This window comes from Sycon ciliatum, unplaced genomic scaffold, assembly GCF_964019385.1.
Source record: "Sycon ciliatum unplaced genomic scaffold, ocSycCili1.1 SCAFFOLD_2063, whole genome shotgun sequence".
Lineage (NCBI taxonomy): Eukaryota > Metazoa > Porifera > Calcarea > Leucosolenida > Sycettidae > Sycon > Sycon ciliatum.
In genome coordinates this window covers 3666-17919 of record NW_027044818.1, presented here as the reverse complement: position 1 = coordinate 17919, position 14254 = coordinate 3666, and the positions used below count along the sequence as shown (strand labels likewise).

The 14254-nt window shown below is 50.3% G+C and overlaps 2 protein-coding genes across 2 annotated transcripts; both read right to left on the bottom strand.

Moving 5' to 3' along the window:
• Nucleotides 1–1028: 1028 nt before the first annotated feature.
• On the bottom strand, nt 1029–3316 carry LOC135830630 (uncharacterized). The gene is made up of 3 exons (XM_065342865.1): nt 3257–3316; nt 1536–2222; nt 1029–1328 (listed from the first exon to the last, which is right to left on the bottom strand). Exons 2-3 carry the CDS (start codon nt 2175–2177, stop codon nt 1224–1226), a joined length of 747 nt encoding a protein of 248 aa, XP_065198937.1. The 5' UTR covers nt 2178–2222; nt 3257–3316; the 3' UTR covers nt 1029–1223.
• A 7929-nt stretch (nt 3317–11245) lies between these two features.
• LOC135830632 (uncharacterized) lies at nt 11246–13535 on the bottom strand. Its single transcript, XM_065342866.1, has 3 exons — nt 13476–13535; nt 11755–12441; nt 11246–11545 (listed from the first exon to the last, which is right to left on the bottom strand). The coding sequence occupies exons 2-3, from the start codon at nt 12394–12396 to the stop codon at nt 11441–11443; spliced, it is 747 nt and encodes a 248-aa protein (XP_065198938.1). The 5' UTR covers nt 12397–12441; nt 13476–13535; the 3' UTR covers nt 11246–11440.
• Between the last annotated feature and the right edge of the window lie 719 nt (nt 13536–14254).

The following is a 14254-nucleotide window of genomic DNA, read 5'->3' as shown; positions in this document are numbered from 1 at the left end:
ACGCAGTCTCCGCCTTCGTATGCCATGTATGGTTCGTACGGCGTTTCGGTGGTTCCCGCTCCTGGTATGATTATATTCTGCGCTTTCTCTGGGTGTTGCACGTCTGCTGGGTTTGGGCAGACCGAGTCTCTTTGCCGGCCGAGATACGTTTTGTTGCTTGCCTGTTTTACGTCGGTTCCTTCTATTACTGCGATCGACAGAAGGGTTGTTGGGTCTACTTCCACTACCTTGAACACGATTCTCACTCTAAATGAGATTGTGTGTTGCTGCGCTACATTGTCGAATACGGATGTGAATTTGGACTGGTGGCTGCCTTTTAGCCAGTCGTCTTGTTCTCCGAAGATCGAGAAAATGAAGTTCTTGCTGATGCAGGGGCGGTGTGTGCAGTTCAATTTGTACCATCCGACGTTTGTGTTGCGGCGTGTATCTGATGAGACCTTTAGGCCGCCCGCTACGCTAGAGTTAAAGCCAGGATTCGGGTCATTCTGGATTCTAGCAGATGCGAGTACGCCTTTTAGTGATAGGTTTCTGGCCGTGTCGATCGTGCCGTAGTTGGATACTTTCGTTTCGCTCTTGTCCGCTGTTTCGTTCACTGTTGCCCATGTGCGTGTGCCGTTGATGTCTTGCATTCCGAATTCGCTCACAATTGTTTGTACTTGTGGAATGTACTGTGCTTTAATATTGAAAATTGGAAGTGTTGGCTGGTCTCCCCCTTTGAATACTTGTGCCTCTAGCTGTGCGCAGTTGATGTGTGCTGTTGGCTGGTCGCCGTCGTTTATCTGTACGTGGAAGTCAGAGCATAGCCCGTTCGTGTTCTCGATGTAGCATTCTGTGATTTCAATCCCCAGTCGTTTGACCTGTGGGTTTGTGGATTCCTGTGCACTTTTGTTCGATACCTGGTCGAGCAAATTGTCAACCACACACGCAGCAGATCTTGGTTTTTGAAATGTGGTACGACCATTGCTTTCAATTTTTGAACAATTTTCAGACATATTGAAACAGAGATTGATATCAGATACAAATTCGCCTTTGTTGAGTTTGCCAACTTCAGGCCAATTGGGGTCGTAATTGATGGGGTCGGCAACAGGGTCAATAGCAGCAGGCTGGGTTTTGTACACAGTGCGGCCGCCTTCTAGCGTTTGTGATGCTTTCATCAGCCGGACCACGCCTTCTTGCGGGCCGCCTGGTATAGTCATATCCATGACTGACTCACGGTAGCGCGCTCAGCGCGCTCGGAACGCCTCTAACTGCGATAGCGCTGTGATGTCCCTGTGCATCCGGTGCAGGTCTGAAGAGACTGAAGTGTGCAATCGCCGCAGCTCCGTAAGCTGCAGGGGAGAAACAGAAGAAACACACACACAGAAGAAAAAGGATAGTATTAGTGCCTGGTAGTATTGTTCCTACACCGTTTGTTCTTCCCCACCCACCCACCACACACACACACAACACCCAGGAACAGCAGTACCCCGAGGTCTACGTTATCACATGAAACCCAGAGATTAATAGAAAAGGGTGGGCTCGTGTTGCATTCGTACCTCTTCCGACAATGCCTTGTGGCTCGACATCACTTCTCTGTGGTTGTTGATGCGAAGGGCTCGTTCCTTCCAGCTGGTGGCCGTGTACAGGTCGTGGAGGGTCGTGATTTCCGTGTTGCTGTTGATAGCGATACAGGTCTGAATTTGATCGGAAGGCGTGTGTGCGAAGCTCCTGGCTGCGTCGTATACGTCGATGTACTGCTGTCCGTGGAATCCCGTCGCTGTGACGACGTTTGGTAGCAGCATCCCTTCCTCGTTTGGTTCCGGTCTTCTCACTTGGTTGTACCTTGTCCGGTGCTTCATCTGCTCGTTGTACCCCGTGAAGTTTCTTGCGTTTGGGTCTAGGCGCATCGCCGGGAGTTGGCTCCTCTCTTTTGCTCTTCTCAGCTTTTGTACTGGCGTGCGGAGTAGCGCTGGTCGCCACTTCTGCTGCCGGGGCTTTCGCTCGTGGCTTGGGTCGAACTTTGTCGTGCTTGTCCTCTGGCGGTTGCTTTTTCGGTGGTGGGATGCGGGGGGAGATGACGGAGGAGTCGGTACCCCCTCGACTGCCATCTCGTCGCTTGGCGTTGGGTGCAGTTCGAGGCATTCCTCTCGTTCTTGGGTCGTATTCTTTCCACCACTGACGGAATTGCGCGCCGGCATTCTCGTGCTGTTCCTTTGACTTTGCGTGCTGTGCGAACGGGAATTCTGCATCAAAGCAATCAAATAGAGACGTAATATCAGCTTCGTACACTTTGTCGAGATCTGTTAGGTTCTTCCTGTGCCAGATCATTTTCAATCGCGCGATCGACGGTTCAACTGCACTTGTGTTGAGGTCAGTCATACCGTCTCCTGCGTATGCTTCTAGGTACGTTAAGCTGATAATAGACCCGTCTGATTGCTTGAAATCTACTGCCATTCCGCCGCATTTGATGCGCAGGTATGGTTTCCCTCTCGATTTGCTGTTCTGGTTGAATAGCGCCGCGTTCTTTGTGATGTCGATTTGTTCTGACTGTTCGCCATCAGGGTTCACCACTGCTGCTTGCACAATGTCGTTGTACACGATGTCGTTCCACTTTGCTGATTTGTTTTTCAGCCCCTTTGTTGGCAGTGCTCCCATCGTGGCGAACATCTTTTGCGCGACTTTTGTATCTGGGATTTTGTCGATGTCCACTATGAATCTCGACGTCATGTCCCAGGACATGCGGTCCTGCCCGTCTTTCACGCTCAGATCACTCATTGTATCGACGATGGCCCATCCTGATTTGTCCTTCTTTGTGATGAAATCTGCGTGCCATGCCCATCGATACTTGATTTGGAATCTGTGCATGAACTCCGGGTTGCGCTGTGCTCGAGCGTCCACGTACAGTGGTGTTCGTCTATCTCGCTCTGCCGCTTCTTTGCCCACTAGTCCTTCGTACGTCACCCAATGGGCATCGGTGTAACGCTGCCAGTTATGGGTATCTCTACTGAGTTTTTCGCGTTGCGTTTCACTGGCACTGTCTACTTTCTCGAATCGGTTGAATTTCAACTTATCGTACGTGTAATGATCAATGACTGAGAACACGCCTGGGTGATTGGTTTGATTATCGAGGTCGGGTAATTGAGCTGCAAGGTCTCGCTCTCTGGCTACTCTGCGTTCTTCGCGTTCGGCTGCCTCCCTTTCGGTCGGCTCCTCCCGCTCTAAACCACGTAGTCTCCTACGCAAAGACATTTCTAAAATGACATAAAATGTTCCTCACCTTTGCGTGCGCCTGCGCTTGCTCGTCCAAACCAGTTTCTCCACGTCGATAGTTCCTAGCTTCACGGGTAAGTACTGCTAAACTGATCTGATGCGAGTGGTTTGCTGGCTTCAAATAGCGAGATCGCGCGCACCTGTCATAAAATACCAGTTCCAACCGGTTGTCATCTGCATACATTGAGATGCTGGACAGTCGCGATTGGTTGGAAACCCGTCATGCGAGTATCGTTTCGCGGGATGTTCACGCGATGTGACTGCCACTATCGTGTGTGAGTTTCCCGCGCTTTGTCTGAACTGGTTTTTTTGCCACAAGTGGGGCCTGTGCATTTATTACAAGGCCCCACTTGTGTCTTTTTGTCTCCTAGTTGGACATAGGATCTACCGGCCTGCTATTGGACACAGGTTGGATATAAAAGGGCTTGGCTTGCCTTCAGTTTGTATCATTCTCTGCTGAGATCATGGCTTCCCGATTCTTTCCCTCTGCTACCAAGCAGTCGTTTGCTGGCCGTGGCGACTTGACTGTTGAAGAGCAGATAAAAAAGATTACTGGTCGTCTCACTTTCCTTGAGCAGGTAGTGCATACGACCAATCGGTTGAATATTCTGAAAGACCAAATTGTTCTTGCCCTTGCTAATAACCCTGGTATTGCTGCTCCAGGCTCGTCTCTTGCTATTGCTTTGCACTCTTTGAAAAAGCAGATCGACACCGTGGGTTTTCAGACTCAGATCTGGACCCGTGTAGTGTCCAACCGTGATACTTCTCGCTGGACTCCTCATCTGATCCCTGGCACCGGTACCGAGACCTCTAATGGTACTGCCTTTATCCACGCGGTTGCGCATCTTGCTGTGGATGGTCAGACTGAGAATTTCCACAAGTTTGAGTGGCCGAGGCAGCTCCGGGACGAGAACTCTCCGTGCTATAAGTCCTTTCCTGATTTCGTCGCTGAGTGCAGGCAGTATATACCCGTCCTTCTCCTTTGTCTCGTCTATGAGTATTTTCATGGTGACATACCTACTCTCGTCAACGATCACGTTCGACCCCAACCCGCTCAGCAAGACGCAGAAGGTTTTGAGAGCATTATCGAGGACGACGCCGACCAGTCTGAGTATATGCGTATGCGACGGGTCGAACACCGGATGTGCAAAGAAACAGCTCCAACGTTCGTGCAGTGGGGGACCATACTACAACGAGGTGGATCCGTAGAGCTGTACGACAATGACTGCGTCAAGGTCCCGGTTCTGGCGTCCGCAGCCCCTAAGCAGCGTCGCAAGCCCTCGGCGAAGCCCGCGTCGCAGTCCCCGGCGAAGTCCGCGAAACCACCAGCGAAGCGTGCCCGTCTTCAGTCAACGCCCCCTCCAGCCCCAACGATTGACGTTTCGGAAGAGGACGAAGCGCCCAGCGATCGAGAGCCGGACAGCGACGACACCGTGGGACCGGTCATTTCATCTGCTGGAGAACTATCGGATTCACCATCGCCACCTACCAAGCGGCCCGCTGCTAAAGCCGGCGGAGGTGGAAAAGCAGCTGCCAAAAGAGGTGGAAAAGCAAAGAGCGCAAAGTAAGAACGACTCTGAAAAGAGTGCTTGTTATGGCTTTACGTGGTTTTTTGAGGAGCATGTTCGTGTTGGTTTTTCGCCTGCTGATTTTTTGCATATCCAGGATCTTGCTTTGAATGATCCTCTTGTACGTGGTTTGATTTTTTCTTTAGAGATTAGCAGCAAGCGATCTCTTTTGCATATACAAGGTTGTGTTCAGCTTAGCTCTAGGAAGGTGCGCCACCAAGTTGTAAAGTTATTGGCGCCTGGTAGAACACCCGAGGCCTCTGGTTGTATATCCTATCGCGCGTTCGATCAGGCTAAGATGTGGAATTATTGTAAGAAGCCCGAGACAGATGCGCAGTTCATTTTCCAGTTTGGGCAACTTGTAAAGAAGGGGCATCGAACTGATCTTGATCAGTTGTCAGAGTTTCTGAAAACAGAGACTCGCCCGACTTTGCATGATGTTCAGCGTGAGTTTCCGTCTATGATTGTTCGTTTTCCAAAGGGTGTTCAGTTGTCTCTTGCTTTGCAAAATGATATCGCACTTGCGGAAGAGTATGAAACCAAAAGTAGGCGCAATGTGAAAAAAGAGGTTGTTCTTTTGACTGGCCCTCCTGGTTGTGGTAAGACTCGGCTTGGTTGTGCACTTTGCGCGCCTTATGAGTTGAACACCGATCGGTATGGGTATTTGCATCATGGCGCGGAAAGGTGGTGGAATGGCATTCAGCCTGACTGCACGTTTTGTTGTGTTGACGATCTGAGGTATAATACTTTCGGAAAGCGCCCTCAGATGCTTTTGCATCTGATCGACAACTATAAGGCTAACAACCTAGAGGTTAAGGGTGATTTTGTCATGGTTCGGATAGAGCGTGTTGTTATCACTTGCCCTGCTTTTGAGCCTAAGCTATGGTGGCCGGAAGAGAACTCTGGCCAGTTTGCCCGTCGTATTACCCTCACTAGAGATGTTGGTTTCATGCCTCTCACCCGTATCGAGCGTGCTTTTGTCCGTACCATTGAGGACATCAGTGATGGTGTGTGTCCAGATGTTAAGCGGTCGCAGTTGCTTTCTGCTAAAGCTGCATTGCTGAAGCGTTTTATGCCTTGTTATGTCCCTACCCCTACCGAGATTGCGGCTGTCGATGTAGATGCTTCCAATGCTGCTATTGCTCATTGCACTTCTCTAGTAGAGGGTGATGGTATTATTTTCTCTTAATTTTGCCCAGGTCTCCGTTTATTATCGATCAAGCAGATGTGTCTGGACCTGAGACTGATGGAGAATTGGATGATCTTGCCGCTGCTGCTGCTGACCAGGCATATCGCGATGATGCTTTTTGTTTATCTGATGATGATAATTTTGATCATGCTGCATATGATGGTGATGAATTACAGCAAGTTTTTCGAGCAGAAATGCGTGAATCTGTTGCAGAAGTTAATCGCATTCGTAGGGATAAGCAGCGGAAACGAATCAATTGGCATGTTCCTGATAGTCAAGAACAGCTTGTGCAATGGGAAAGTGATGCAGATGAATGTATTGCTGTAACGCCTCCTGTGGGAGTCGTTACGGTTGTTCCTGAAACACCTGAGCATGAATGGCCTACGCCACCGTTTGATGAAAGCAAAAAAGGGGAATTTGCAAAGGCGTATGGGTTAGCGCCTGCTGAGGGTGCTGTTGAAAGTTCACGTGAAAGAAGCAGGCTGCGAAAATTGGCTATTGCTAAAAAGGAACGACATGCAAAAACATGGAAATTACAGTCTGATCAAGGTACAATTGAATCGTTTCTGGGTAGCATTGAGCCGTACAAGGCTTAGTAGCATGGTCGCTTTGCTTGCTCATCCTCCTGTCCGTGCTGGCGTTTCTTGCCTAGGATGTCTGCGATTTGAACTCCTTCATCTCCGAGACTCTTTAGCATCTGTAGGATCTTCTCTCTTTCTTGTGTCTTTTGCCATACACTTGCTGCTTCGCTGCGAATTTCTTCCACTAGCTCTTGTGATAGACGAATGTATATCTGTGACCCCGGCGTGATTGGCGTTGGTGGGAAAAATCCAGCTCCTGTTCCTCTGAATGGTATCTTGTCTGTTGGGACGAATGGCCAGTCGTCGAAGTAGTTCCATACCTGTTCATTCTCGCCGTCTGTAGAATGTACTTCGATCTTGGAGTGGTCGATCGCCGTGTTGTCCACGTGTAGATAGGCGGCGTAGTCTAGGATTGTGCCTGGTATCATTGTGACGCCGTCCAGTGCGTCTTCGTACACGAGCACTGATTTGTCGTCTTGTGGTGTTGTCTGTAGTACGTTACTGTATTGCCAGTTGCTGACAACGGAGTACTCTGCTGCTCCGTTCAACTTGCCAACGTATCCTAGGCACATCGTGTCTGGTGGGGGTGGAATTGTTGGTTTGACGTACGATGTAACGAAAAAGTCGTGTTTCCATGGGTTTTGTGCGATGCTGTATTCTGCGCCGATCTTGTCTGTGGTTATGCGGCAGAGCAGTTGGTCTGTTTCGGCTGCAGTCGCCATTCGCATTGCTCGTCTAGCTAGTTCGGTTGCTTCTTCGTTCGTGATCGGGATGTTGACGCCTGCTGTGACTTTCTCGTATTTCTCGAGGTATTGCTGTAACTGGCTTGGTGCGAACCAATCTCCTTCGAAACCGGTGTCTTTTTGTCCTTTCGTTTCTGTTGAGTACCATCTTATCTGCTGTGACATGCCGTCCTCCTGTACGTACTGTAACACGTTGTCCTTTCGTGCATATTCTATGAACACAACGCTGTTGTACTTGAAGCGGGGGAAGTTCACCGGTATCATTTCTTCCGTGAAGCTGCCTGGGTTGTCGGGTGTTGCGATTGGTATCTTGTAGGGCTCCTTTTGATAGGGCCACGAGACTACCCATTGGTTTGGTGGGTCTCCTGGTTCTGCCAACGAATGCATGTACACTACGTTCGTTATGTTCTGTTGTGTGACTGTTTCCGATGATGAGGGTGCTGTGTATGCCGCTACTTGTACTCTGTTGTCGAACTCGCCGTCTGGTCTGTATTCTTGTACAATTTCGGCTTTACCTGTCCTGTACACGAATGATTGCCCTGGGTCTTGGGCTAGATACTCTGGTCGTACGGACAGTGATGCCTCTTCGTTCATAAGTGCTTGTAGCGTCGGTTGGATTCCTGCTAGCGCTTGTATCGCGCTTTCGTTCTCCAGTCTGAAGCGGCGTACATCCTCTCGTGACGGGATCGGTGTTCCTGTGCTATTGTATCCGAGTTTGTTGCATGCTCTACACGCTGTTGTGGTTACCCTGCCTTTGATCCTTATCGGATAGTCGTATGAGACAAGGAACATGCTTGCCAGTGGTACTATTGATGTTACACCCGATACCATGTCGCTGAAGAAGTCCATTGTCTCCATGTCGTCTGGTTTGGATTGCATGGGCTCTCCCTTTCCGCCTGTTGCGAGGTTGTGTGGCCTACTGTTCGTCATGATGTGTTCGGCTCCGTTTTCGTTTACGGCGATTCTTGGTTGGACGCGTAGGTTGCGGTAGAACTCGAGATGGGACGTCGTTGGATACGCGGCTACGTTCAGCTGTCTTGTTTCGCCGTGTGTTGCCGCTGTTGCGTTGAATGTGGACGTCATCAGGTCTATGCCTTGACCGTCTGAGTGTCCGATGTCGGAGTGTCCTTGAGATGCTAGGCGGATGTTCGTCTTTTTGAGTTGCAGGTGGTGTATGCCGTGTGTTTGTGCTAGTTTGTCGAGCAGTTGCCTTGGTGTCGATGCGCCGTGTGCTTTCGCGATGTGGTGCATGTGTCTGTGGTGCGCTGCGAATTTTACTTTTCCGTGCACGTCCACTGCTTCGACTTGCATGTGTTTGTGTACTGTGTGCGTGTGGTGTGGGCCGTTTGATATCACTCCGCCGTCGTTTAGAAACTGCTCGAACATTGGGTGCACTCCTGTCTTTTGCATTTGCATGATGTCCTGCCATGTCCGATCGCACCTCTCTTTCACCAGGTCCTTGATGGCCGCGAATTCACCGGATATTTTCTTTGGTATCCGTCCGCGCTGTTCTTCTTCGCACAAGATCTTCATCCATTTGCTGGCGCATAATGCTGGTTGCATGTATGGCGCTTGCCTGGGGTATTTCTGTACAGCGTCTTCTAGTGCCTTGTGGCGGTCTGCGTTGAAGAGTTTGTGTGTCCTTATGTTAGAACCAGCTGCTCTCTGGAATAGAGTAGGTAGCGTGCGCTTCGTGCCTGTGTCGGTTTCATCTCCTGCTCTGTTGAACACATGTTCCGTGCATGCATGGCAGTCGCATCGCTCATATGCGATTGCGGATATCAGCTTGTCCTTCTTCATGTTCATTCTCCACTCTTGCATTCTCCTACGGACTCCCTTCTCGAAGACCTCCAGCATTCGAGGGTATTTGTGTAGAGGGCATTTGCGCAGGTACGAGAACTGTACGGGTGGGAATGGGTTTCTTTCGTCCTTGTAGACGTAGTCGAATTGACTCCATTTGCATTCGCCGTCTGTTTTGTCTGTGCCGTATCGTCTGGGTGTGTATTTCACACGTGTGCTTTTGCGCGGTTGTGGTGTCGGTGTCGATTGTTGTCGGCCTCTTTCCATTCTTTCTGCGTGGTCGTTTTGTTGTTGAATTTGCTGTAGTCGTCGTGTTCGTGTGGTCTGTGTCGGTGTAGTACGTTCTACCCCTGGTGGAGCAGAGAATGTGTACAATGGACGGGCTCTTTCATCGGCTTGTGGCGTCATGCTCTCGGCCTCGCTGTGTGCTGCTGCTTCGTCTGCTGTTTCTGTTGTTGTTTGTACTCCCCAGTTGTTCTCGTCGTACCTGGTTTGATCGAGGCTCTCGGGTGAACTGGGTGGCTCTGGAAACTCTGTTTGTCTGTCCTCTTCTGTTTGAGCCTCTGCAGCTGGTTCTTCTATTGCTGGTTCTCCTCTTTGTATCGGAGGGAATTCACGATCGTACGCGTCTTTGTCTCCTGTGCGGCTTGGCGGTGCAGATGATGGTCTGTCATCGTGTCGTGCGTGTTCAGACCGTGGGTGTTCTGTGGGTAGGCCGCTATGGCCGTTGTGATAGCCTAGGCCTAGGATCAGGTCCTCGCTTGCCTGTTCGATTGGTATCGCGTTGTCTGTGTTACCTTGTACGAGTATCGTCCCGTCCTCTAGCTGTGTTGGTTGCATCCCGTCTACGCGTTCTGCGAGTTCCTGGAATGACATGTCTCCGAGTGGGGCTAGATCGCCTACTTTGACTTGTGTTGGGTTGTCTCTAAGTTTCTGCACTGCAGCTAGCTGTAGTTGACCGAGGTTAAGACCGATGCGGTCTTGTTGTCGCCCGTCTTCGTTTGTTAGGAACTTGATCGCGTTGATTTTCTCCGCGTGTGAGTTGTTCGCTGTGTCTGTGTCTACGCGGATTGGCTCCTCTGTTGCCACGCAGTCTCCGCCTTCGTATGCCATGTATGGTTCGTACGGCGTTTCGGTGGTTCCCGCTCCTGGTATGATTATATTCTGCGCTTTCTCTGGGTGTTGCACGTCTGCTGGGTTTGGGCAGACCGAGTCTCTTTGCCGGCCGAGATACGTTTTGTTGCTTGCCTGTTTTACGTCGGTTCCTTCTATTACTGCGATCGACAGAAGGGTTGTTGGGTCTACTTCCACTACCTTGAACACGATTCTCACTCTAAATGAGATTGTGTGTTGCTGCGCTACATTGTCGAATACGGATGTGAATTTGGACTGGTGGCTGCCTTTTAGCCAGTCGTCTTGTTCTCCGAAGATCGAGAAAATGAAGTTCTTGCTGATGCAGGGGCGGTGTGTGCAGTTCAATTTGTACCATCCGACGTTTGTGTTGCGGCGTGTATCTGATGAGACCTTTAGGCCGCCCGCTACGCTAGAGTTAAAGCCAGGATTCGGGTCATTCTGGATTCTAGCAGATGCGAGTACGCCTTTTAGTGATAGGTTTCTGGCCGTGTCGATCGTGCCGTAGTTGGATACTTTCGTTTCGCTCTTGTCCGCTGTTTCGTTCACTGTTGCCCATGTGCGTGTGCCGTTGATGTCTTGCATTCCGAATTCGCTCACAATTGTTTGTACTTGTGGAATGTACTGTGCTTTAATATTGAAAATTGGAAGTGTTGGCTGGTCTCCCCCTTTGAATACTTGTGCCTCTAGCTGTGCGCAGTTGATGTGTGCTGTTGGCTGGTCGCCGTCGTTTATCTGTACGTGGAAGTCAGAGCATAGCCCGTTCGTGTTCTCGATGTAGCATTCTGTGATTTCAATCCCCAGTCGTTTGACCTGTGGGTTTGTGGATTCCTGTGCACTTTTGTTCGATACCTGGTCGAGCAAATTGTCAACCACACACGCAGCAGATCTTGGTTTTTGAAATGTGGTACGACCATTGCTTTCAATTTTTGAACAATTTTCAGACATATTGAAACAGAGATTGATATCAGATACAAATTCGCCTTTGTTGAGTTTGCCAACTTCAGGCCAATTGGGGTCGTAATTGATGGGGTCGGCAACAGGGTCAATAGCAGCAGGCTGGGTTTTGTACACAGTGCGGCCGCCTTCTAGCGTTTGTGATGCTTTCATCAGCCGGACCACGCCTTCTTGCGGGCCGCCTGGTATAGTCATATCCATGACTGACTCACGGTAGCGCGCTCAGCGCGCTCGGAACGCCTCTAACTGCGATAGCGCTGTGATGTCCCTGTGCATCCGGTGCAGGTCTGAAGAGACTGAAGTGTGCAATCGCCGCAGCTCCGTAAGCTGCAGGGGAGAAACAGAAGAAACACACACACAGAAGAAAAAGGATAGTATTAGTGCCTGGTAGTATTGTTCCTACACCGTTTGTTCTTCCCCACCCACCCACCACACACACACACAACACCCCGAGGAACAGCAGTACCCCGAGGTCTACGTTATCACATGAAACCCAGAGATTAATAGAAAAGGGTGGGCTCGTGTTGCATTCGTACCTCTTCCGACAATGCCTTGTGGCTCGACATCACTTCTCTGTGGTTGTTGATGCGAAGGGCTCGTTCCTTCCAGCTGGTGGCCGTGTACAGGTCGTGGAGGGTCGTGATTTCCGTGTTGCTGTTGATAGCGATACAGGTCTGAATTTGATCGGAAGGCGTGTGTGCGAAGCTCCTGGCTGCGTCGTATACGTCGATGTACTGCTGTCCGTGGAATCCCGTCGCTGTGACGACGTTTGGTAGCAGCATCCCTTCCTCGTTTGGTTCCGGTCTTCTCACTTGGTTGTACCTTGTCCGGTGCTTCATCTGCTCGTTGTACCCCGTGAAGTTTCTTGCGTTTGGGTCTAGGCGCATCGCCGGGAGTTGGCTCCTCTCTTTTGCTCTTCTCAGCTTTTGTACTGGCGTGCGGAGTAGCGCTGGTCGCCACTTCTGCTGCCGGGGCTTTCGCTCGTGGCTTGGGTCGAACTTTGTCGTGCTTGTCCTCTGGCGGTTGCTTTTTCGGTGGTGGGATGCGGGGGGAGATGACGGAGGAGTCGGTACCCCCTCGACTGCCATCTCGTCGCTTGGCGTTGGGTGCAGTTCGAGGCATTCCTCTCGTTCTTGGGTCGTATTCTTTCCACCACTGACGGAATTGCGCGCCGGCATTCTCGTGCTGTTCCTTTGACTTTGCGTGCTGTGCGAACGGGAATTCTGCATCAAAGCAATCAAATAGAGACGTAATATCAGCTTCGTACACTTTGTCGAGATCTGTTAGGTTCTTCCTGTGCCAGATCATTTTCAATCGCGCGATCGACGGTTCAACTGCACTTGTGTTGAGGTCAGTCATACCGTCTCCTGCGTATGCTTCTAGGTACGTTAAGCTGATAATAGACCCGTCTGATTGCTTGAAATCTACTGCCATTCCGCCGCATTTGATGCGCAGGTATGGTTTCCCTCTCGATTTGCTGTTCTGGTTGAATAGCGCCGCGTTCTTTGTGATGTCGATTTGTTCTGACTGTTCGCCATCAGGGTTCACCACTGCTGCTTGCACAATGTCGTTGTACACGATGTCGTTCCACTTTGCTGATTTGTTTTTCAGCCCCTTTGTTGGCAGTGCTCCCATCGTGGCGAACATCTTTTGCGCGACTTTTGTATCTGGGATTTTGTCGATGTCCACTATGAATCTCGACGTCATGTCCCAGGACATGCGGTCCTGCCCGTCTTTCACGCTCAGATCACTCATTGTATCGACGATGGCCCATCCTGATTTGTCCTTCTTTGTGATGAAATCTGCGTGCCATGCCCATCGATACTTGATTTGGAATCTGTGCATGAACTCCGGGTTGCGCTGTGCTCGAGCGTCCACGTACAGTGGTGTTCGTCTATCTCGCTCTGCCGCTTCTTTGCCCACTAGTCCTTCGTACGTCACCCAATGGGCATCGGTGTAACGCTGCCAGTTATGGGTATCTCTACTGAGTTTTTCGCGTTGCGTTTCACTGGCACTGTCTACTTTCTCGAATCGGTTGAATTTCAACTTATCGTACGTGTAATGATCAATGACTGAGAACACGCCTGGGTGATTGGTTTGATTATCGAGGTCGGGTAATTGAGCTGCAAGGTCTCGCTCTCTGGCTACTCTGCGTTCTTCGCGTTCGGCTGCCTCCCTTTCGGTCGGCTCCTCCCGCTCTAAACCACGTAGTCTCCTACGCAAAGACATTTCTAAAATGACATAAAATGTTCCTCACCTTTGCGTGCGCCTGCGCTTGCTCGTCCAAACCAGTTTCTCCACGTCGATAGTTCCTAGCTTCACGGGTAAGTACTGCTAAACTGATCTGATGCGAGTGGTTTGCTGGCTTCAAATAGCGAGATCGCGCGCACCTGTCATAAAATACCAGTTCCAACCGGTTGTCATCTGCATACATTGAGATGCTGGACAGTCGCGATTGGTTGGAAACCCGTCATGCGAGTATCGTTTCGCGGGATGTTCACGCGATGTGACTGCCACTATCGTGTGTGAGTTTCCCGCGCTTTGTCTGAACTGGTTTTTTTGCCACAAGTGGGGCCTGTGCATTTATTACAAGGCCCCACTTGTGTCTTTTTGTCTCCTAGTTGGACATAGGATCTACCGGCCTGCTATTGGACACAGGTTGGATATAAAAGGGCTTGGCTTGCCTTCAGTTTGTATCATTCTCTGCTGAGATCATGGCTTCCCGATTCTTTCCCTCTGCTACCAAGCAGTCGTTTGCTGGCCGTGGCGACTTGACTGTTGAAGAGCAGATAAAAAAGATTACTGGTCGTCTCACTTTCCTTGAGCAGGTAGTGCATACGACCAATCGGTTGAATATTCTGAAAGACCAAATTGTTCTTGCCCTTGCTAATAACCCTGGTATTGCTGCTCCAGGCTCGTCTCTTGCTATTGCTTTGCACTCTTTGAAAAAGCAGATCGACACCGTGGGTTTTCAGACTCAGATCTGGACCCGTGTAGTGTCCAACCGTGATACTTCTCGCTGGACTCCTCATCTGA

Excerpts from the sequence above, each read along its gene's own strand:
- LOC135830630 (XM_065342865.1), bottom strand. The coding sequence starts at position 2,177 with ATGCCGGCGCGCAATTCCGTCAGTGGTGGAAAGAATACGACCCAAGAA. Across the intron at positions 1,329-1,535 it reads ACAAGGCATTGTCGGAAGAG|CTTACGGAGCTGCGGCGATT; the intron begins GTACGAATGCAA and ends TCTCCCCTGCAG.
- LOC135830632 (XM_065342866.1), bottom strand. The coding sequence starts at position 12,396 with ATGCCGGCGCGCAATTCCGTCAGTGGTGGAAAGAATACGACCCAAGAA. Across the intron at positions 11,546-11,754 it reads ACAAGGCATTGTCGGAAGAG|CTTACGGAGCTGCGGCGATT; the intron begins GTACGAATGCAA and ends TCTCCCCTGCAG.